This window comes from Sciurus carolinensis, chromosome 17, assembly GCF_902686445.1.
Source record: "Sciurus carolinensis chromosome 17, mSciCar1.2, whole genome shotgun sequence".
Taxonomy (NCBI): domain Eukaryota; kingdom Metazoa; phylum Chordata; class Mammalia; order Rodentia; family Sciuridae; genus Sciurus; species Sciurus carolinensis.
The window spans coordinates 31,139,830-31,155,716 of record NC_062229.1 but is presented as its reverse complement, the minus strand read 5'-3'; the positions used below and the strand labels follow the sequence as shown (position 1 = coordinate 31,155,716).

At 34.1% G+C, this 15,887-nt stretch overlaps 1 protein-coding gene across 4 annotated transcripts in view; it reads right to left on the bottom strand.

Moving 5' to 3' along the window:
* Positions 1-15,887, bottom strand: part of Oxsr1 (oxidative stress responsive kinase 1) — a 110,071-nt gene that overhangs the window by 33,099 nt on the left and 61,085 nt on the right. For all 4 annotated transcript variants that reach the window (XR_007105784.1, XM_047531203.1, XM_047531201.1 and 1 more), the window contains 2 exons: positions 14,653-14,754; positions 5,622-5,755 (listed from right to left, as the gene is read on the bottom strand). Coding sequence is in view for 3 of the 4 variants with exons in the window: in XM_047531203.1 (XP_047387159.1) it covers positions 5,622-5,755; positions 14,653-14,754 (236 nt within the window). In the remaining variant the exon portion in view is untranslated. The remainder of the gene's footprint in view (positions 1-5,621; positions 5,756-14,652; positions 14,755-15,887) is intronic.

The following is a 15,887-nucleotide window of genomic DNA, read 5'->3' as shown; positions in this document are numbered from 1 at the left end:
CTCGCCAACACCTATTGTTGCTTGTATTCTTGATAATCGCCATTCTAATTGGGGTGAGATGAAATCTTAGGGTAGTTTTGATTTGCATTTCCCTTATTACTAGGGATGTTGAACATTTTTTCATATATCTGGTGATTACTTGTACATCTTCTTCTGTGAAGTGTATGTTCATTTCCTTAGCCCATTTGTTTATTGGATTATTTGTATTCTTCGTGTAGAGTTTTTTGAGTTCTTTATAGATTCTGGAAATTAGCGCTCTATCTGAGGTATGGTTGGCAAAGATATTCTCCCACTCTGTAGGCTCTCTCTTCACATTTCTGATAGTTTCCTTTGCTGAGAGAAAGCTTTTTAGTTTGAATCTATCCCAGTTGTTGATTCTTGCTTTTATTTCTTGTGCTATGGGAGTCCTGTTAAGGAAGTCTGATCCTAAGTCAACAAGTTGAAGATTTGGACCTACTTTTTCTTCTATAAGATGCAGGGTCTCTGGTCTGATTCCGAGGTCCTTGATCCATTTTGAGTTGAGTTTTGTGTAGGGTGAGAGATAGGGGTTTAATTTCATTCTATTGCATATAGTTTTCCAGTTTTCCCAGCACCATTTGTTGAAGAGGCTATCTTTTCTCCATTGCATATTGTTGGAACCTTTGTCTAGTATGAGAAAATTGTATTTATTTGGGTTTGTGTCCATGTCCTCTATTCTGTACCATTGATCTACCTGTCTATTTTGGTACCAATACCATGCCGTTTTTGTTACTATTGCTTTGTAGTAGAGTTGAAGATCTGGTATTGCAATACCCCCTGCTTCGCTCTTGCTACTGAGGATTGCTTTAGCTATTCTAGGTTTTTTATTCTTCCAGATGAATTTCATAATTGCTTGCTCTATTTCTGCAAGGTACATCATTGGGATTTTAATTGGAATTGCATTGAATCTGTATAGCACTTTAGGTAGAATAGCCATTTTGACGATATTAATTCTGCCTATCCAGGAACATGGGAGATCTTTCCATCTTCTAAGGTTTTCTTGAATTTCTTTCTTTAGTGTTCTGTAGTTCTCATTGTAGAGGTCTTTCACTTCTTTTGTGAGATTGATTCCCAAGTATTTTATTTTTTTTGATGCTATTGTGAATGGGGTAGTTTTCCTAATTTCTCTTTCTGAAGATTCATCACTTATGTATAAAAATGCATTGGATTTATGAGCATTGATCTTGTAACCTGCTACTTTACCGAATTCACTTATGAGTTCTAAAAGTTTTCTGGTGGAATTTCCAGGTTCCTCTAAATATATAATCATGTCATCAGCCAACAGGGATAGTTTGAGTTCTTCTTTTCCTATTCGTATCCCTTTAATTTCTTTGCTTTGTTTGATTGCTCTGGCTAGAGTCTCAAGGACGATATTGAATAGAAGCGGTGAAAGAGGGCATCCCTGCCTTGTTCCAGTTTTTAGGGGGAATGCTTTCAGTTTTTCACCATTTAGAATGATATTAGCCATGGGCTTAGCGTAGATTGCCTTTATAATGTTTAGGAATGTTCCCACTACCCCAATTTTTTCTAGTGTTTTGAGCATGAAGGGATGCTGTATTTTATCAAATGCTTTTTCTGCATCTATTGAAATAATCATGTGATTCTTAACTTTAAGTCTGTTGATATGGTGAATGACATTTATTGATTTCCGAATGTTGAACCAACCTTGCATCCCTGGGATAAAACCCACTTGATCATGGTGCACTATCTTTTTAATATATATTTGTGTGCGATTTGCTAAAATTTTGTTGAGAATTTTTGCATCGATGTTCATTAAGGATATTGGTCTGAAATTTTCTTTCCTCGATGTGTCTCTGTCTGGTTTAGGTATCAGGGTGATATTGGCTTCATAGAATGAGTTTGGTAGGGTTCCCTCCTCTTCTATTTCATGGAATAGTTTGAGGAGTATTGGAATGAGCTCTTCTTTAAAGGTTTTGTAGAACTCGGCTGAGAACCCATCTGGTCCTGGACTTTTCTTTGTTGGTAGGCTTTTGATGACCTGTTCTATTTCATTGCTTGAAATTGGTTTATTTAAGTTGTGTATGTCCTCCTCGTTCAGTTTAGATAGTTCATATGTCTCTAGAAATTTGTTGATGTCTTCGAGGTTTTCTGTTTTGTTGGAGTATAGATTTTCGAAATAGCTTCTAATTATGTTTTGTATTTCACTCGTGTCTGTTGTGATGTTTCCTTGTTCATTCCGAATTTTAGTAATTTGAGTTTTCTCCCTCTTTCTCTTTGTTAGTGTGGCTAAGGGTTTATCAATTTTATTTATTTTTTCAAAGAACCAACTATTTGTTTTGTTAATTTTTCCGATTGTTTCTTTTGTTTCGATTTCGTTGATTTCGGCTCTGATTTTAACTATTTCCTGTCTTCTACTACTTTTGGTATTGGTCTGCTCTGCTTTTTCTAGTGCTTTGAGCTGTAGTGTTAAGTCGTTTATTTGTTGATTTCTACTTCTTTTTTTGAATGCACCCCATGAAATAAATCTTCCTCTAAGTACTGCTTTCATAGTGTCCCAGAGATTTTGATATGATGTGTCTTTGTTCTCGTTTACTTCTAAGAATTTTTTTATTTCCCTCCTGATGTCTTCTGTTATCCATTCATCATATAATAGTGTATTATTTAGTCTCCAGGTATTGGAGAAGTTTCTGTTTTTTATTCTGTCATTTATTTCTAATTTCAATTCATTATGATCTGATAGAGTACAAGGTAGTATCTCTATCTTCTTGTATTTGCTAACAGTAGCTTTGTGGCATAAAATATGGTCTATTTTAGAGAAGGATCCATGTGCTGCTGAGAAGAAAGTGTATTCGTTCTTTGTTGGATGGTATATTCTATATATGTCCGTTAAGTCTAAATTGCTGATTGTGTTGTTGAGATCTATAGTTTCTTTATTCAATTTTTGTTTGGACGATCTATCCAGTGGTGAGAGAGGTGTGTTAAAATCGCCTAGTATTATTGTGTTGTGGTCTATTTGATTTCTGGAATTGAGAAGGATTTTTTTGACGTACGTGGATGAGCCAATGTTCGGGGCATAGATATTTATGATTGTTATGTCTTGCTGATTTATGCTTCCCTTAAGCAGCATGTAATGTCCTTCTTTATCCCTTCTGACTAGTTTTGGTTTGAAGTCCACATTATCTGAGATGAGGATGGATACTCCAGCTTTTTTGCTGTGTCCGTGTGCATGGTATGTTTTTCCCCATCCTTTCACCTTTAGTCTATGGGTGTCTCTTTCTATGAGATGAGTCTCTTGCAGGCAGCATATTGTTGGATTTTTCTTTTTAATCCAATCTGCCAGTCTGTGTCTTTTGATTGATGAATTCAGGCCATTAACATTCAGGGTTATTATTGTGATATGATTTGTATTCCCAGTCAATTGACTCATATTTGTTTTTGACATGATTTGGTTTCTCCTTTATTTGGCTATTCCTTTAGGCTAGCGCCTCCTGTTGCTGATTTGCATCGTTGTTTTTCATCTCTTCCTCATGGAATATTTTGCTGAGAATCATCATGTCTTATTAATGGTGATGTTAACAATTAATTAGTGGTGTTATAATCAAGTTTCTTCTCTGTAAAATTGCTATTTTTTCCTTTTTCATACTTTAATCAGAAACAAGTCATGATTAATTATTTTACTAGACTTATTTTATAGTCTTTTCAGATAGCACTGCATTATCTTAATATCTTGGAAAACTAATGCTTCTACTTAACACCTGCCAACTTTAGTTTATAGTGTATTGCAATTTTAGACTGTGATCATATCTTTAGTGGGACATTATGTGCAGGGATCACGGGACCTGTAATTTGGAAATGTTCTTCCAGTGTATTTCTCTGAGAATGCTTCAGTCAAAAGTAAAACTGGCTTGGCAACATTTTTTTTTTTTTTAAACTTTCTAATACTGTGGGTTTCTGGGTAAAACAGGTAGTATGAATTGAGACTCCTTAGATACTCAGCTTATGGAATGTCAAGGTTGAGGGTTTGACATTATTCAGGAGAGATTTCTGTTTTCTCTTGATGATGATGATGACATGATGGACAGTTCTATACTAGTCTACCGTTTTACTGAGTTTGTAGACTTCTGAAAGCCTTAGCTTCAAACAGAATGTCAGTTCAAAATCCCCTCTGGGGCTGAGATCTCAATTCCAGTCATAACATGGGAGTTAGAAATCCAAAACGTAGTAGGTTGCCGAAATGAACAGTTCCACTGAAGGCAGCTGGTTACTGGATTAGTTCATAAAATTTCTTCCCTAATCTATGGTTATCTCATTATTTCTGGCTTCCAGGGACCTTTAAGTTTGACAGCTTTTCTCTGGCATTTCTAATTATCTGTAATAAAAGAATTTCTTCTTTTTTGTTCACTAACTTGGCAAAAGCAAGAGTTCCCTACCTTTTTTAACCATTGACTAAGAAACAGAAAAAAATTTTAAAACATAGGTATGAACTTTGCTGATTCTTTTTCTTACCCTTTCCAATAATTCCAAGAGTAAATTCTGAAACCCCATTATATATACTTGAGATATGATCAAGGATGTCAAAGTCTTACTTTTGTTGACCTTTACAGAAAACAAAATTAAACAACTTTTAGTGATAAGAAACTCAGTGGAATACATAGTTGTCCCTTGGTATTCCAGGAGAATTGGTTCCTGAACCTCATCACTACCAAAATCTATTGATGCTAAAGTCCTCTATAAGAAATGACATAGTATTTGCATATAACCTATACACAACCTCCCATATACTTTAAGCCATCTACAGATTACTTATAATATCCAATAAAGTGTAAGTGCTATGTATAGTTTTTATACTATACTGCTTACAGAATAACTACAAGAAAAAGTCTATGTATTCAGTAAAGTTTTACTTTTTTCCCAATATACTTCTGATCCATGCTTGGCTGAACCTATGAATGTGAAACCTGTCTCTCTGGAGAACTAACTAATATATGAAACAGAAAAACAACGTATAGAATAGAGCCCTAAATTATGACTCTAGACTTTTGGATTCAAGTCCCACCTCTATGACTAGGCATCTGGGTGACCACAAAGAGAAAAGGTTGTATTCAATGATATCCAACATTCTATAATGCTATTTAATAGTCAGAGATACACACATTGGATATTCTTATTTATTTGTTCACTTGCCACTCAATCTGTCTAGTACCAACAAAGAAGCTACTTGAAATTCTGGTCCACTTACTAAAAGCTTTCTAACACGAAAAGAAGTACTATTATTTGACACTAAATATAAACTTGCTATGTATATTTCTTTTGTTATTAAATCATAAATATTATTAGGATGTTTGTTTACTTAAAAATTTTAAGAGCAAAGTAAAAACAAACATCTCCCATTAATCTGGCTTTTTACTAATACAGCATTCACAATATATAATTTTGTAGCTTCAAAACACTTACTTATAAATAAACTATTTCGTGTACACTATGTACTAAAAAGAAGACAGAAATCAAGACACTGTAAAATGGTCTTTATAAAGTAGTCTCTGTATACTTTTTTTAAACTTTATAGTTAGTCCTTTAGATATGAATCTCAGATGGTTTACATATCAAATGAACAGAAAAGTACAATTTCTCTCATATTTTACCTTTTTTCTGGATCCTTTTGAAGGCACAATGAAATCATTTTTCTAAATGATTTTCCATATTTTTTCAGCATTTCTTTATCTTGAACACCAGTTTCCAAAGAAGGAGGATCATTCTGCAGTGTTAGCATTAAAACCTGTAAAAAATTTCAATACAGTATAAACTTCTGATGACTCAAAAAAATTTAATTAACAACTGTGGTCAAGAATTTTCAATACAGGCATACTTTCCCTCCTCCAAATAAAAGCAGATTCACATTAGGGGGCTGGGGATATGGCTCAGTAGTAGAGCACTTGTCTAGCATGTGCAAGGTCCCAGGTTTAATTCCCAGCACTGCTAGCTAAATAAATAAATTATATGTTCATATTAGACCAGTTGTTTAGAACTCAGAGTTATTTGTGACTTCCACTGTAATAAAATGCTACACATAGCTGGCTCTCCAGACAGCTTGCTCACAAGGGCCTACTGTATCAACATTGTTGTTCTTTAGTTAGAATCCTTTGTTTCTTGATGTCCCCAAGTTCTAATTAGTATACTACCAAACTACCTTTAAAAAAAAAAATTAAAACCACAACAAAATTAAGAGCGTGGGCTTACTAACTTTACGTATTCATGGCCCAGCTTCTCCTTGACTCCTTGTACTGTGGCCTCTCTTTCTAGAACTCCTTCAAAACTTTTACCACAGAAATCACCAGTGATGCCTGAGTTAACAAAGCTACAGAAGTTCTTAGTCCACATTCTTTCTACTTCCCCTGCAGCAACTGACAATCTTGATTATTCTGTCCATCCTACATTCCTTCCCACTTTGGCTTTCATGACAATTTACCAGCTTGATGGACAGAGATATAAGGAATGAAAGTTTTATTTATATGGAAGGATTTGAGTTATTTGTATATTTCTGTATTGCTAGACTTTTTGTATAAAAGCATGCAACATTTTTTAAAATATAAAATCAACACAAAAAATAAAAGGGGCCCATATCAATGTTATTATTTGCTACTCTGATTCAATATAAACTTACAGAAATGAAATCAGTAAGGCTGGCAATGTTTTTTATTTTGAGCAAATAGGTTAACCTTTATGTCCAGCCAGAACTGTAGGAATAATAATCTACAATGGATGATAAGTAGACCTCACTTACTACCACCTTTTTAAAAATAAGTCATCTGATTAGCCTAAAAATAACCTCCCAGCTTGCAGCTGTAAAAATATGTACTTTTAAACAAATGGAGAAACAGAGGGTTTTCATAAAATTTTTACTGTTTTTATTCCTCTCTATACTGTTACAGCATTACAAAGACAGAATCACATCTTTTCTTAAGGTTCTAGAGTACACCAAGATGATACAGATGCAGTATCGACATGACAGTTTACAGTGGTGGTCATCTACAGGGCATCTTTTGCAGTGGAAAAGCAGAACAATAACCACCACAGTTATGAAGAGAAAAACGGAATTCATGTACATATTATAACTAGAGGACAACCACACAGATAAATGGTTACCGACATTCTTGACAGAACCATACTACAACACAAAAACTCATTCTGTCACTAATGTTGGCAGGATTAATAACCACATTTCCCATAACTACTAGATCAGTACACAATGACAGGACATTTAATAAAAGATGCATAGTGTTCAACCACAAAGCAAAATTTATATTAATTTCTATCTAATAAATAATGAAAATAATAAGTATATCTAGCATATGAACACCATGCATGGATTATTATATGAAAAGCAATTAAAACAGTGCCTGACACAGAAAATTATGTAAAACATGTTAGCTATATTTACAAAATATGCAACCTTCCCTAAAACCTTATGAAGTAGAAATGATCATCATCCCCTTGAAGCTGCTTGTAAATGAGACTATAGGAAAATGAGAGATGCTGGTCTATAATTTTATCAAACTAAGACTCAAGAGATGAAAAAGCATAACATAAAAAAGACAACTATACTATAAACTCATCCAATGTCAAGCACCTACATTGTATTTTAATGCCTAATTCATACTGTACTTGTTATAGGGATTTGAAGAAGTATATCACAGAACACTATGAGGGTAAGATGGTGGAACAGGAAGTACCATGAGTCTCTTTCTACACACCTAGACAACTATACTAGATAATCTCTCTGAAGTAATGATTTTGGAACTCTGAATTCTACTAAAGGCTTACAAATTCTAAGGAAAAGCTTGGACAGTGAATTAAATTTCGGTCTATTTCAACTAATAGAAAAGAAAAAGCTACCCATCCCCACCTCCAACTCTAGGGTAGGGAGCTGTTACATGTCCCCAGAGCAACTGCACTGTTATGGTTTAGATATTAGGTCTCCCTACAAAAGCTCATGTGTGAGAAAATGCAAGAAGGTTTAGAGGAGAAATGATCAGCTTATGAGAGCCTTAACCCAATCAGTGAATTGATCCCCTGATGGGATTAACTGAATGGTCACTGAAAGCAAGTCAGGTGTGGCTGGAGAAGGTGGGTCATTGGGGGCATACCTTTGGGGTATATATTTTGTATCTGGCGAGTGGAGTCTCTCTCTATGTTTCCTGATCATGTGAGTTGCTTCCCTCTGCCACACTTGTCTACCATGATGCTCTGCCTCACCTCAAGACCCCAAAGAATGGAACTGGCTGTCAATGGACTGAGACCTCTGAAACTATGAGCCCTCAAAATAAACTTCTCCTCCTTAAAATTGTTCTTGTCAGGTCTTTTAGTCACAGCAGTGAAAAAGCTGATTAAAACACACATGGTATGAAGATCCGAAGAGAAGAATAAAAGACTATGTTTTTTAAATATTGGAGATCGGTGCTCTCACTGCTGACTACGTTTGATCACAGAGGTGCATATAAAGAACCCAGCTGTCTATGTTAGTATAAGTCCTTTCCCCTCCAGCTAAAGTGACTTCCAGTGGATTTAAAGAGCCAATATTGTATTACCACACCTTTCATGTTTCTTTTTCCCTTTTTTACACTCAAATATCAAACACTAAGAAAAAAACTACATATACAGAGACAATTAAAAAGACATCACACAAACTCAAGAAAAAATTCTGACTAAGAATAGACCTGAGACGGCATTAAGATTATACCTAAGGCTCTTTGTCACAGAGGCAGCTAGAGTAATTAAAAATAAAAAATAATAGCAAAAAGTCAGTAAATCTTTTAGAAGAAGACTCTGATTTCCAGAGTCACCACATTATTAGATTTAAATGTACAGTTTTCGACAAGAAACACACACACACACACACAAACACACACACACACACACACACACCCAAAGCATACAAACAGGAAAGTTCAAGGAACGAAATAAAATGTCCCTGAAAAACACCTGATAGAAGATTAATTAGACAAAGATTTTAAAACAACTATCTTAAAGATGCTCAAAAACTAAAGGAAGAAAGATATGAGGAAAATCAGGAAAAGAAAGCTTGAACAAAATAGAAATGTCAATTTCTATTATGACATGAGATGAGATTTAAAAAACCTCAAAAGAAACCAAAAAGTTTTCTGACACCAAGTACAACTGAAATGAGGGGGGATGGAGAAATCACTAGATGATTCAAAGGCAGATTTTAGCAAACAGAAGGAACAATCAATTACTTTGAAGACAGGACAATGGAAGTTACTGAGTCTAAGAAACAGTCTAAGAGACTTCTGAAATATCATCAAGAGGACCAACATATGCATTTGGGGAAGCTCGGAAGATGACAGAGAAAAGTACAGAAGTGATATTGTTAAAATATTTTCAAATTTGATTAAAGAAATAAATGCAAGCAATCAAGAAGATCAATAAATTACAAGTAAGATGAGCATAAAGAGATTAACATGAACCAACCATATGCCTTACACAAGAAAGATACTTTAGACTCAAAGATATAAATTGAAGGTAAAAAGTTGGAGGGAAAAAAAACATTGCATGCATATAAAATAGACTTTAAAACTAAAAGTGTTAATAAAAACAAAAAGAATTGCATTATGTATTAACAGAATGTTCAATGACAATATAATGATTATAAACATTCATACATCTGATGATAAAAATCAAAATGACACAAAAACTGAGAAACAGTTCTGCAATAATATTTGAAGACTTCAATATCTTCTCTTAATAAAAGAACAACCAGACAGAAGATTAAGTAAAAGAATATAGAACTTGAACAACACAATAAGCCAACTAGATCTAACAGACACAGAATGCAAAAATGGCAAAATGAATGTTCTGCTCAAGTATACATGGGACAATTTCCAGGATACACTATATGTTGGACTACAAATTAATTCTCAATACATTCCAAAGACAGATATTATACAAAGCATCTTCCCTGACTACAAAGGGTCGATTTAGGATTCAATAACAGATCTAATACTGGGAAATAAACAAAACTATGAAAATTAAACCACATACATTTGAATGACAGATGTATCAAAGAAATCACAAGGGAAATTAGAATACTTAGAGATGAATGAAAATGAAAAGAGCATACTGATACTTATAGAAGACAGCAAAAGCAACATTCAGTGGGAAATATATAGCTATAAGTGCTTACATTAAAACACATAGTGGTACACACTTGTAATCCTACACAGTTGGCTGGGCAGGAGGATCACAAATTCAAGACTAGCATGGGTAAAAAATAAAAAGGAATAGGGATATAGCTCAGGGGTAGAATACTCTGGGTTCAATCCCCAGTACTAAAATTAAAATAAAACTTTAAAAACCACAAGAAAGATGTTAAATCAACAACCTCATAACTAAAGGAACTAGGAAAACCTATCTAAATTCAAAGCTGGCCAAAGGAAGGAAATTATAAAAGATTAGAACTGAGATAAAGAAATTAGAGAACAGAAAAACAGGAGAGAAAAATCAATAAAATCAAAAGTTAGCTTTTGAAAAGATCAACTGCCACCCTGAAAGCATGACCACTAGAAGAACAAATACACAATACAGAAAAAGTAACAAACTGTATCAATATAGATCACCACCTCACCACAAAGATAAACAACAGGAGAAAAGAAAGGAACAAAGGATGTACTAAACAACCAGAAAAAAAAATTACCAAATGACAGGAGTAAGCCCTTGCCTGTCAATAATAATCTTGACTGTAACTGGATTAAATCCCCCCAGTTAAAAGATTTAGAATAATGAATTTTAAAAAACAAACAAATCTCAATTATACACTGCCTACAATAAACTCACCTCACCAGTAAAGACACACAGAGACTGAAAGGGAAAAGATATTCCACACAAATAAAAACCAAAAGCAAGCATGAGCAGCTATACAAATAAAATAGACTTTAAGTCAAAAGTTGTAAAAAGGGACAAAGAAGGTCACTATATAATGATGTAGACTATTTCAACAATAATGGGATAACAATTGTAAATATACAGGCACCCAATGCTGAAGCAATCAATTTTAAAGCTAATACCTATTAGATGTAAAGCTAGAGATTCCAATACAAAAATAATTACCATCTTCAACAACTACTTTCATTAATGGTCAGATCAAGACAAAAAAAAAATCAAAGAAACATGAAAGTTATATTATATTATAGACTAAATGGACCTAACAGATATTTATAGAACATTTCATTCAATAGCTAGAGAATATACTTTCTTCTCATCATCACAATGAAATATTCTTCAGATTAAACCACATATTAATCTATAAAACAAGTCTTGGCAAATTCAAAACCTAAAATCATATCACATATCTTCTCTGAATACAACAGAATAAGACAAGAAATCAACAAGAAGAACTTAGAAATTACACAGATAATGGTTAATTAAACAACATGCTCTGGAACAACAATGGGTAAAAAGAAATGAAGAGAGAAATTACAAAATTTCTTGAAACAAATAAAAATGGAAGCAACATATCAAAACCTATGGAATACAGCAACAGCAAAGAGAAAAGTTAAAGAGAAAAGTTTATGGAATACAGCAACAGCAAAGAGAAAAGTTAAAGAGAAAAGTTTATAGCACTAAGCACCTACATCCAAAAACAGGAGGGTGGGTCTGGGGTTGTGGCTCAGTGGTTCTATCCTCAGCAACACATAAAAAAAAAAAAAAATGCAATAAAGGTTTTGTGTCCACCTGCAACTAAAAAATATATTAAAAAAAAAAATAAACATCCCAAACAAACATCCTACTGATGCAACTCAGGAAACCAGAAAAGAATAATTCAAACCCAAAATTAGTAGAAGCAAAGAAATAATAAAGACCAGAGCAGAAATAAATGAAAGGGAGGCTAAAAAAATGATACAAAAGAACAGAATTTTTTTGAAAGATAAATAGAAATCGACTTTTATTTGGTTAATGAAGAAAAAAAGAAAAAAGGTTCAAATAAACAAAACTGGAAATCAAAGAGGGCACATTACTGATACCATGAAAGACCATTAGGTGCTGTTATGACCAACTATACACCAAGAATTGGAAAACCTGAAAGAAATAAATTTCTGGAAACATAACGTACCAGAATTGAACCATGAGAACCTAGAAAGGATAGTATAGATCAGTAACAAGCAACAAGACTGAATCAGTACTATCTCCCAACAAAGAAAAGCACAGAACTCAATGGCTTTACTGCTGAATGTTACCAAATTTTTATAGAAGAACTAACTCCAACTCTTCTCAAACTATTCTAAAAACCTGAAAGGAAGGAAACCCTTTCAAACTCATTCTACATGACAAGAGAGTAATACCCTAATATCAAAACCAGATAGGATACAATAATAACAAAAGAACTGCAGAGAAACACCCCTGAAGAACATAGGTGCAAAAAGTCTCAATAAAATACTAGCAAACCAAATCCAATATCACATCAAAAAAGACCGTACACTATGATCAAGTGGTATCCATCTCAAGGATGCAAGGAGAATTCAACATACACAAACCATTAAACAACATATCATGTGACAGAATGAAGGACAAAAACCATCATCTCAATAGGTATAGAAAAATCCATTCAGTAAAATTTAACATCACTTCCTGATAAAAACTCAGCCAAGTACAGAAAGAACGTATCTCAACATAACGTTGTTATTATTATGACAACATCACAGTGAATAGGGAAACAATGTAACATTTTCTCTAAAATCAGAAAAAAGTAAGAAATGTGCACTTTTACCACTCTTTTTCAACATAATATTGGAAGTCTTGGCCAGAGCAATCAGGCAAGAGAAAGAAAGAAAGGAAGTTAAATAATCCCTGTGTGTTCATCAGCTTCAAATTACTATAACAAAAATACCTAAATTAGTTAACTTATATAGAGAAAAGGCTACTTTAGCTCACAGTTCTAGAGATTCCCATGAAAGACTGGGCAATTTATTTGCTTTGGGCCTCTGGAAAGGATGGCACATCATGATGGCAGAATAAAGCAGAGCAAATCACTCAACTCATGAGCCAGGAAGCAAAAGAAGAGAAAGAGATCAGGATTACACACAATCCCTTTTGAGGACCCAGTAACCTAAGGACTGTCTACAAGACCCAGTCTCAAACAGTCTCACCACCTCCTAATAGCACCAATCTGGGAACCAAGACTTTTAATACATGGACCTTTGGATAATATTCAACATCTAAACTATAGCACAGTATCTGCAAATGACATGATCTTACATATGGAAAGCTGTAAAGACCTCATTCAAAAAAATTGTTAGAACTGCTAAATTTAATCAGCCTAAAGAACAAAAAATCAGGTGGTGTTATTGTTTACAGTACTGGGGACTGAACCCAGGCCAGTATCATTTCTACACACCAAGAAAAACCTGCTGAAAAAAAAATCAAGAGTTGAGTGGCAGTGGTGCATGCCTGTTAGCCCAGCAACATGGAAGCTGAGGCAGGAGGATCACAAGTTCAAGGCCAGTCTCTGAAACCAAGCGAGACCCTGTCTCAGTTTTTTAAAAGGGCCAGCGGTGTACCTCAGTGGTAGAAGGCCTGTGGGTTCAATACTCAGTGCCACAAAAAGAAAGAAACAGGAAGGAAGGAAAAAAGGAAGGGAGGGAGGGAGGGATCCCATTTATAATAGCTACAAAAATATCTAAGAATTATTTAACCAAGGAAATGAAATATTTCTCCAGTAAAAATTATAAAACACTGATGTAGAAAACTGAAGAGGACACATAAAAAATGGAAAAACATCTTATACAAGAACTAACTCTAGAGAACTATAGAGAAATATCCCTGGAGAACATGATGGATTGGAAGAATTAATACTGTTAACATGTAAATACCACCCAAAACAATTTACAGAGTCAATGCAATCCAAAATACCAAAGGCATTATTCACAGAAAAAACAATCCTAAAATTCATATGGAACTACCACCCAAAACAATTTACAGAGTCAATGCAATCCAAAATACCAAAGGAATTCTTCACAGAAAAAACAATCCTAAAATTCATATGGAACCTCAAAAGACCCTGAATTGTCAAAGCAATCTTAAACAAAGTTGGAGGTGCCATGATACCTGACTTCGCAACACACTACAAAGCTATAGTAACCATAACAGGTGATACTGGCATAAAAACAGACAAACAGATCAACAGAACAAAACAGAACTCTGAAATAAATCCACCCATTTACAACTGATTTTCAACAAAGGTGCCAAAAGCATACATTAGAAAAAGGACACCTTCAAAAAACTGGTGCTGAGAGAACTGGACATTCATATGCAGAAGAATAAAACCAGAACCCCTCTCACAATATTAAAATTTTTTTTCAATTCCCAGTACTTACCCTACCCAAAAATCAACCCAAGTTAATCAAAGACCTAACTGTAAGAACAGAAACCCCATCACAAAAAGAAAAACTTAGACATTGACAGTGAAGATATTTTCACATTATGAATATGTTTAACATCACTTAACTGTACACTCACAAATGTTACACATATTTTGTCACAATAAAAAAAAAAAAACCACTAGAAAAACAGAGCAAATATTATGGGTAAGACTGGCAAATGAAGAAAAGCTCTGAAAAGAAATGGGAACTTGAACTAGTAGAGTATTTTAAATATAAGCTTTACCTTCATTGGTGGATACTTATGATAAGGAGCTGCCCCTGTGGCTAGTTCAATTGCAGTAATTCCAAAACTCCAGATATCAGCTTTGAAATCATAACCTCGGACCTGCAAAGAACAGAGAGATGTACATGATTACTTTAACCAATCTAAAAGCACTTTTTAAAAAATTTTTTTATTTGCTAAAAACATTCTTAAAAGGTAGTTTCTATTATATGTTAAGAACAATGAAAAGAATTCAAAAGCATTAAAGCAATAAAATAATCTAAAGTAGGCAAAAACTAAATACACTTGGTAATGGGGAAAGAGGCAACCTGAATGTTCACCAACAACAGAGAAACTGTTATCTATGGCATAGTAACTTATAAGAATATTACATAATCAATTAAAAGCAATGCTTACTAATTCTATATGAAAATAGAAAAACCATTTGTGATAAAACATGAAGAAATAAATAATATGAGACTGTCACAAGTTTGACACAATAAAGAGTTATTATCTCATCTTTTTTTGTTGTTTTGTTTTTGGTACTGGGGATTGAACCCAGGGGTGCTCCACCACTGAGTACTATCCCCAGTCCTTTCTTTTATTTTATTTAAAGACAGAGTCTTGCTGAGTTGCTAAGGCTGGCTTTGTTTTTTTTTTTTTTTTAATTTAATTTATTTTTTTATTGTAAACAAATGGGATACATGTTGTTTCTCTGTTTGTACATGGTGTAAAGGCGTACCAATTGTGTAATCATAAATTTACATACGGTAATGTTGCTTGATTCATTCTGTTATTTTTTCCCTACCCCCACCCCTCCTTTCCCTCTATACAGTCCTTCCTTCCTCCATTCTTGCCCCCCTCCCTAACCCTAACTCTAACCCTAACACTAACCCCTCACACCTCCCATTATGTGTCATCATCCACTTATTAGCGATATCATTTGTCCTTTGGATTTTTGAGATTGGCTTATCTCACTTAGCATGATATTCTCCAATTTCATCCATTTGCCTGCAAATGCCATAATTTTATCATTCTTTATGGCTGAGTAATATTCCATTTTATATATATATATATATATACCACAGTTTCTTTATCCATTCATCAATTGAAGGACATCTAGGTTGGTTCCACAGTCTGGCTATTGTGAATTGAGCAGCTATGAACATTGATGTGGCTGTATTTCTGTAGTATGCTGATTTTAAGTCCTTTGGGTATAGGCCAAGGAGTGGGATACCTAGGTCAAATGGTGATTC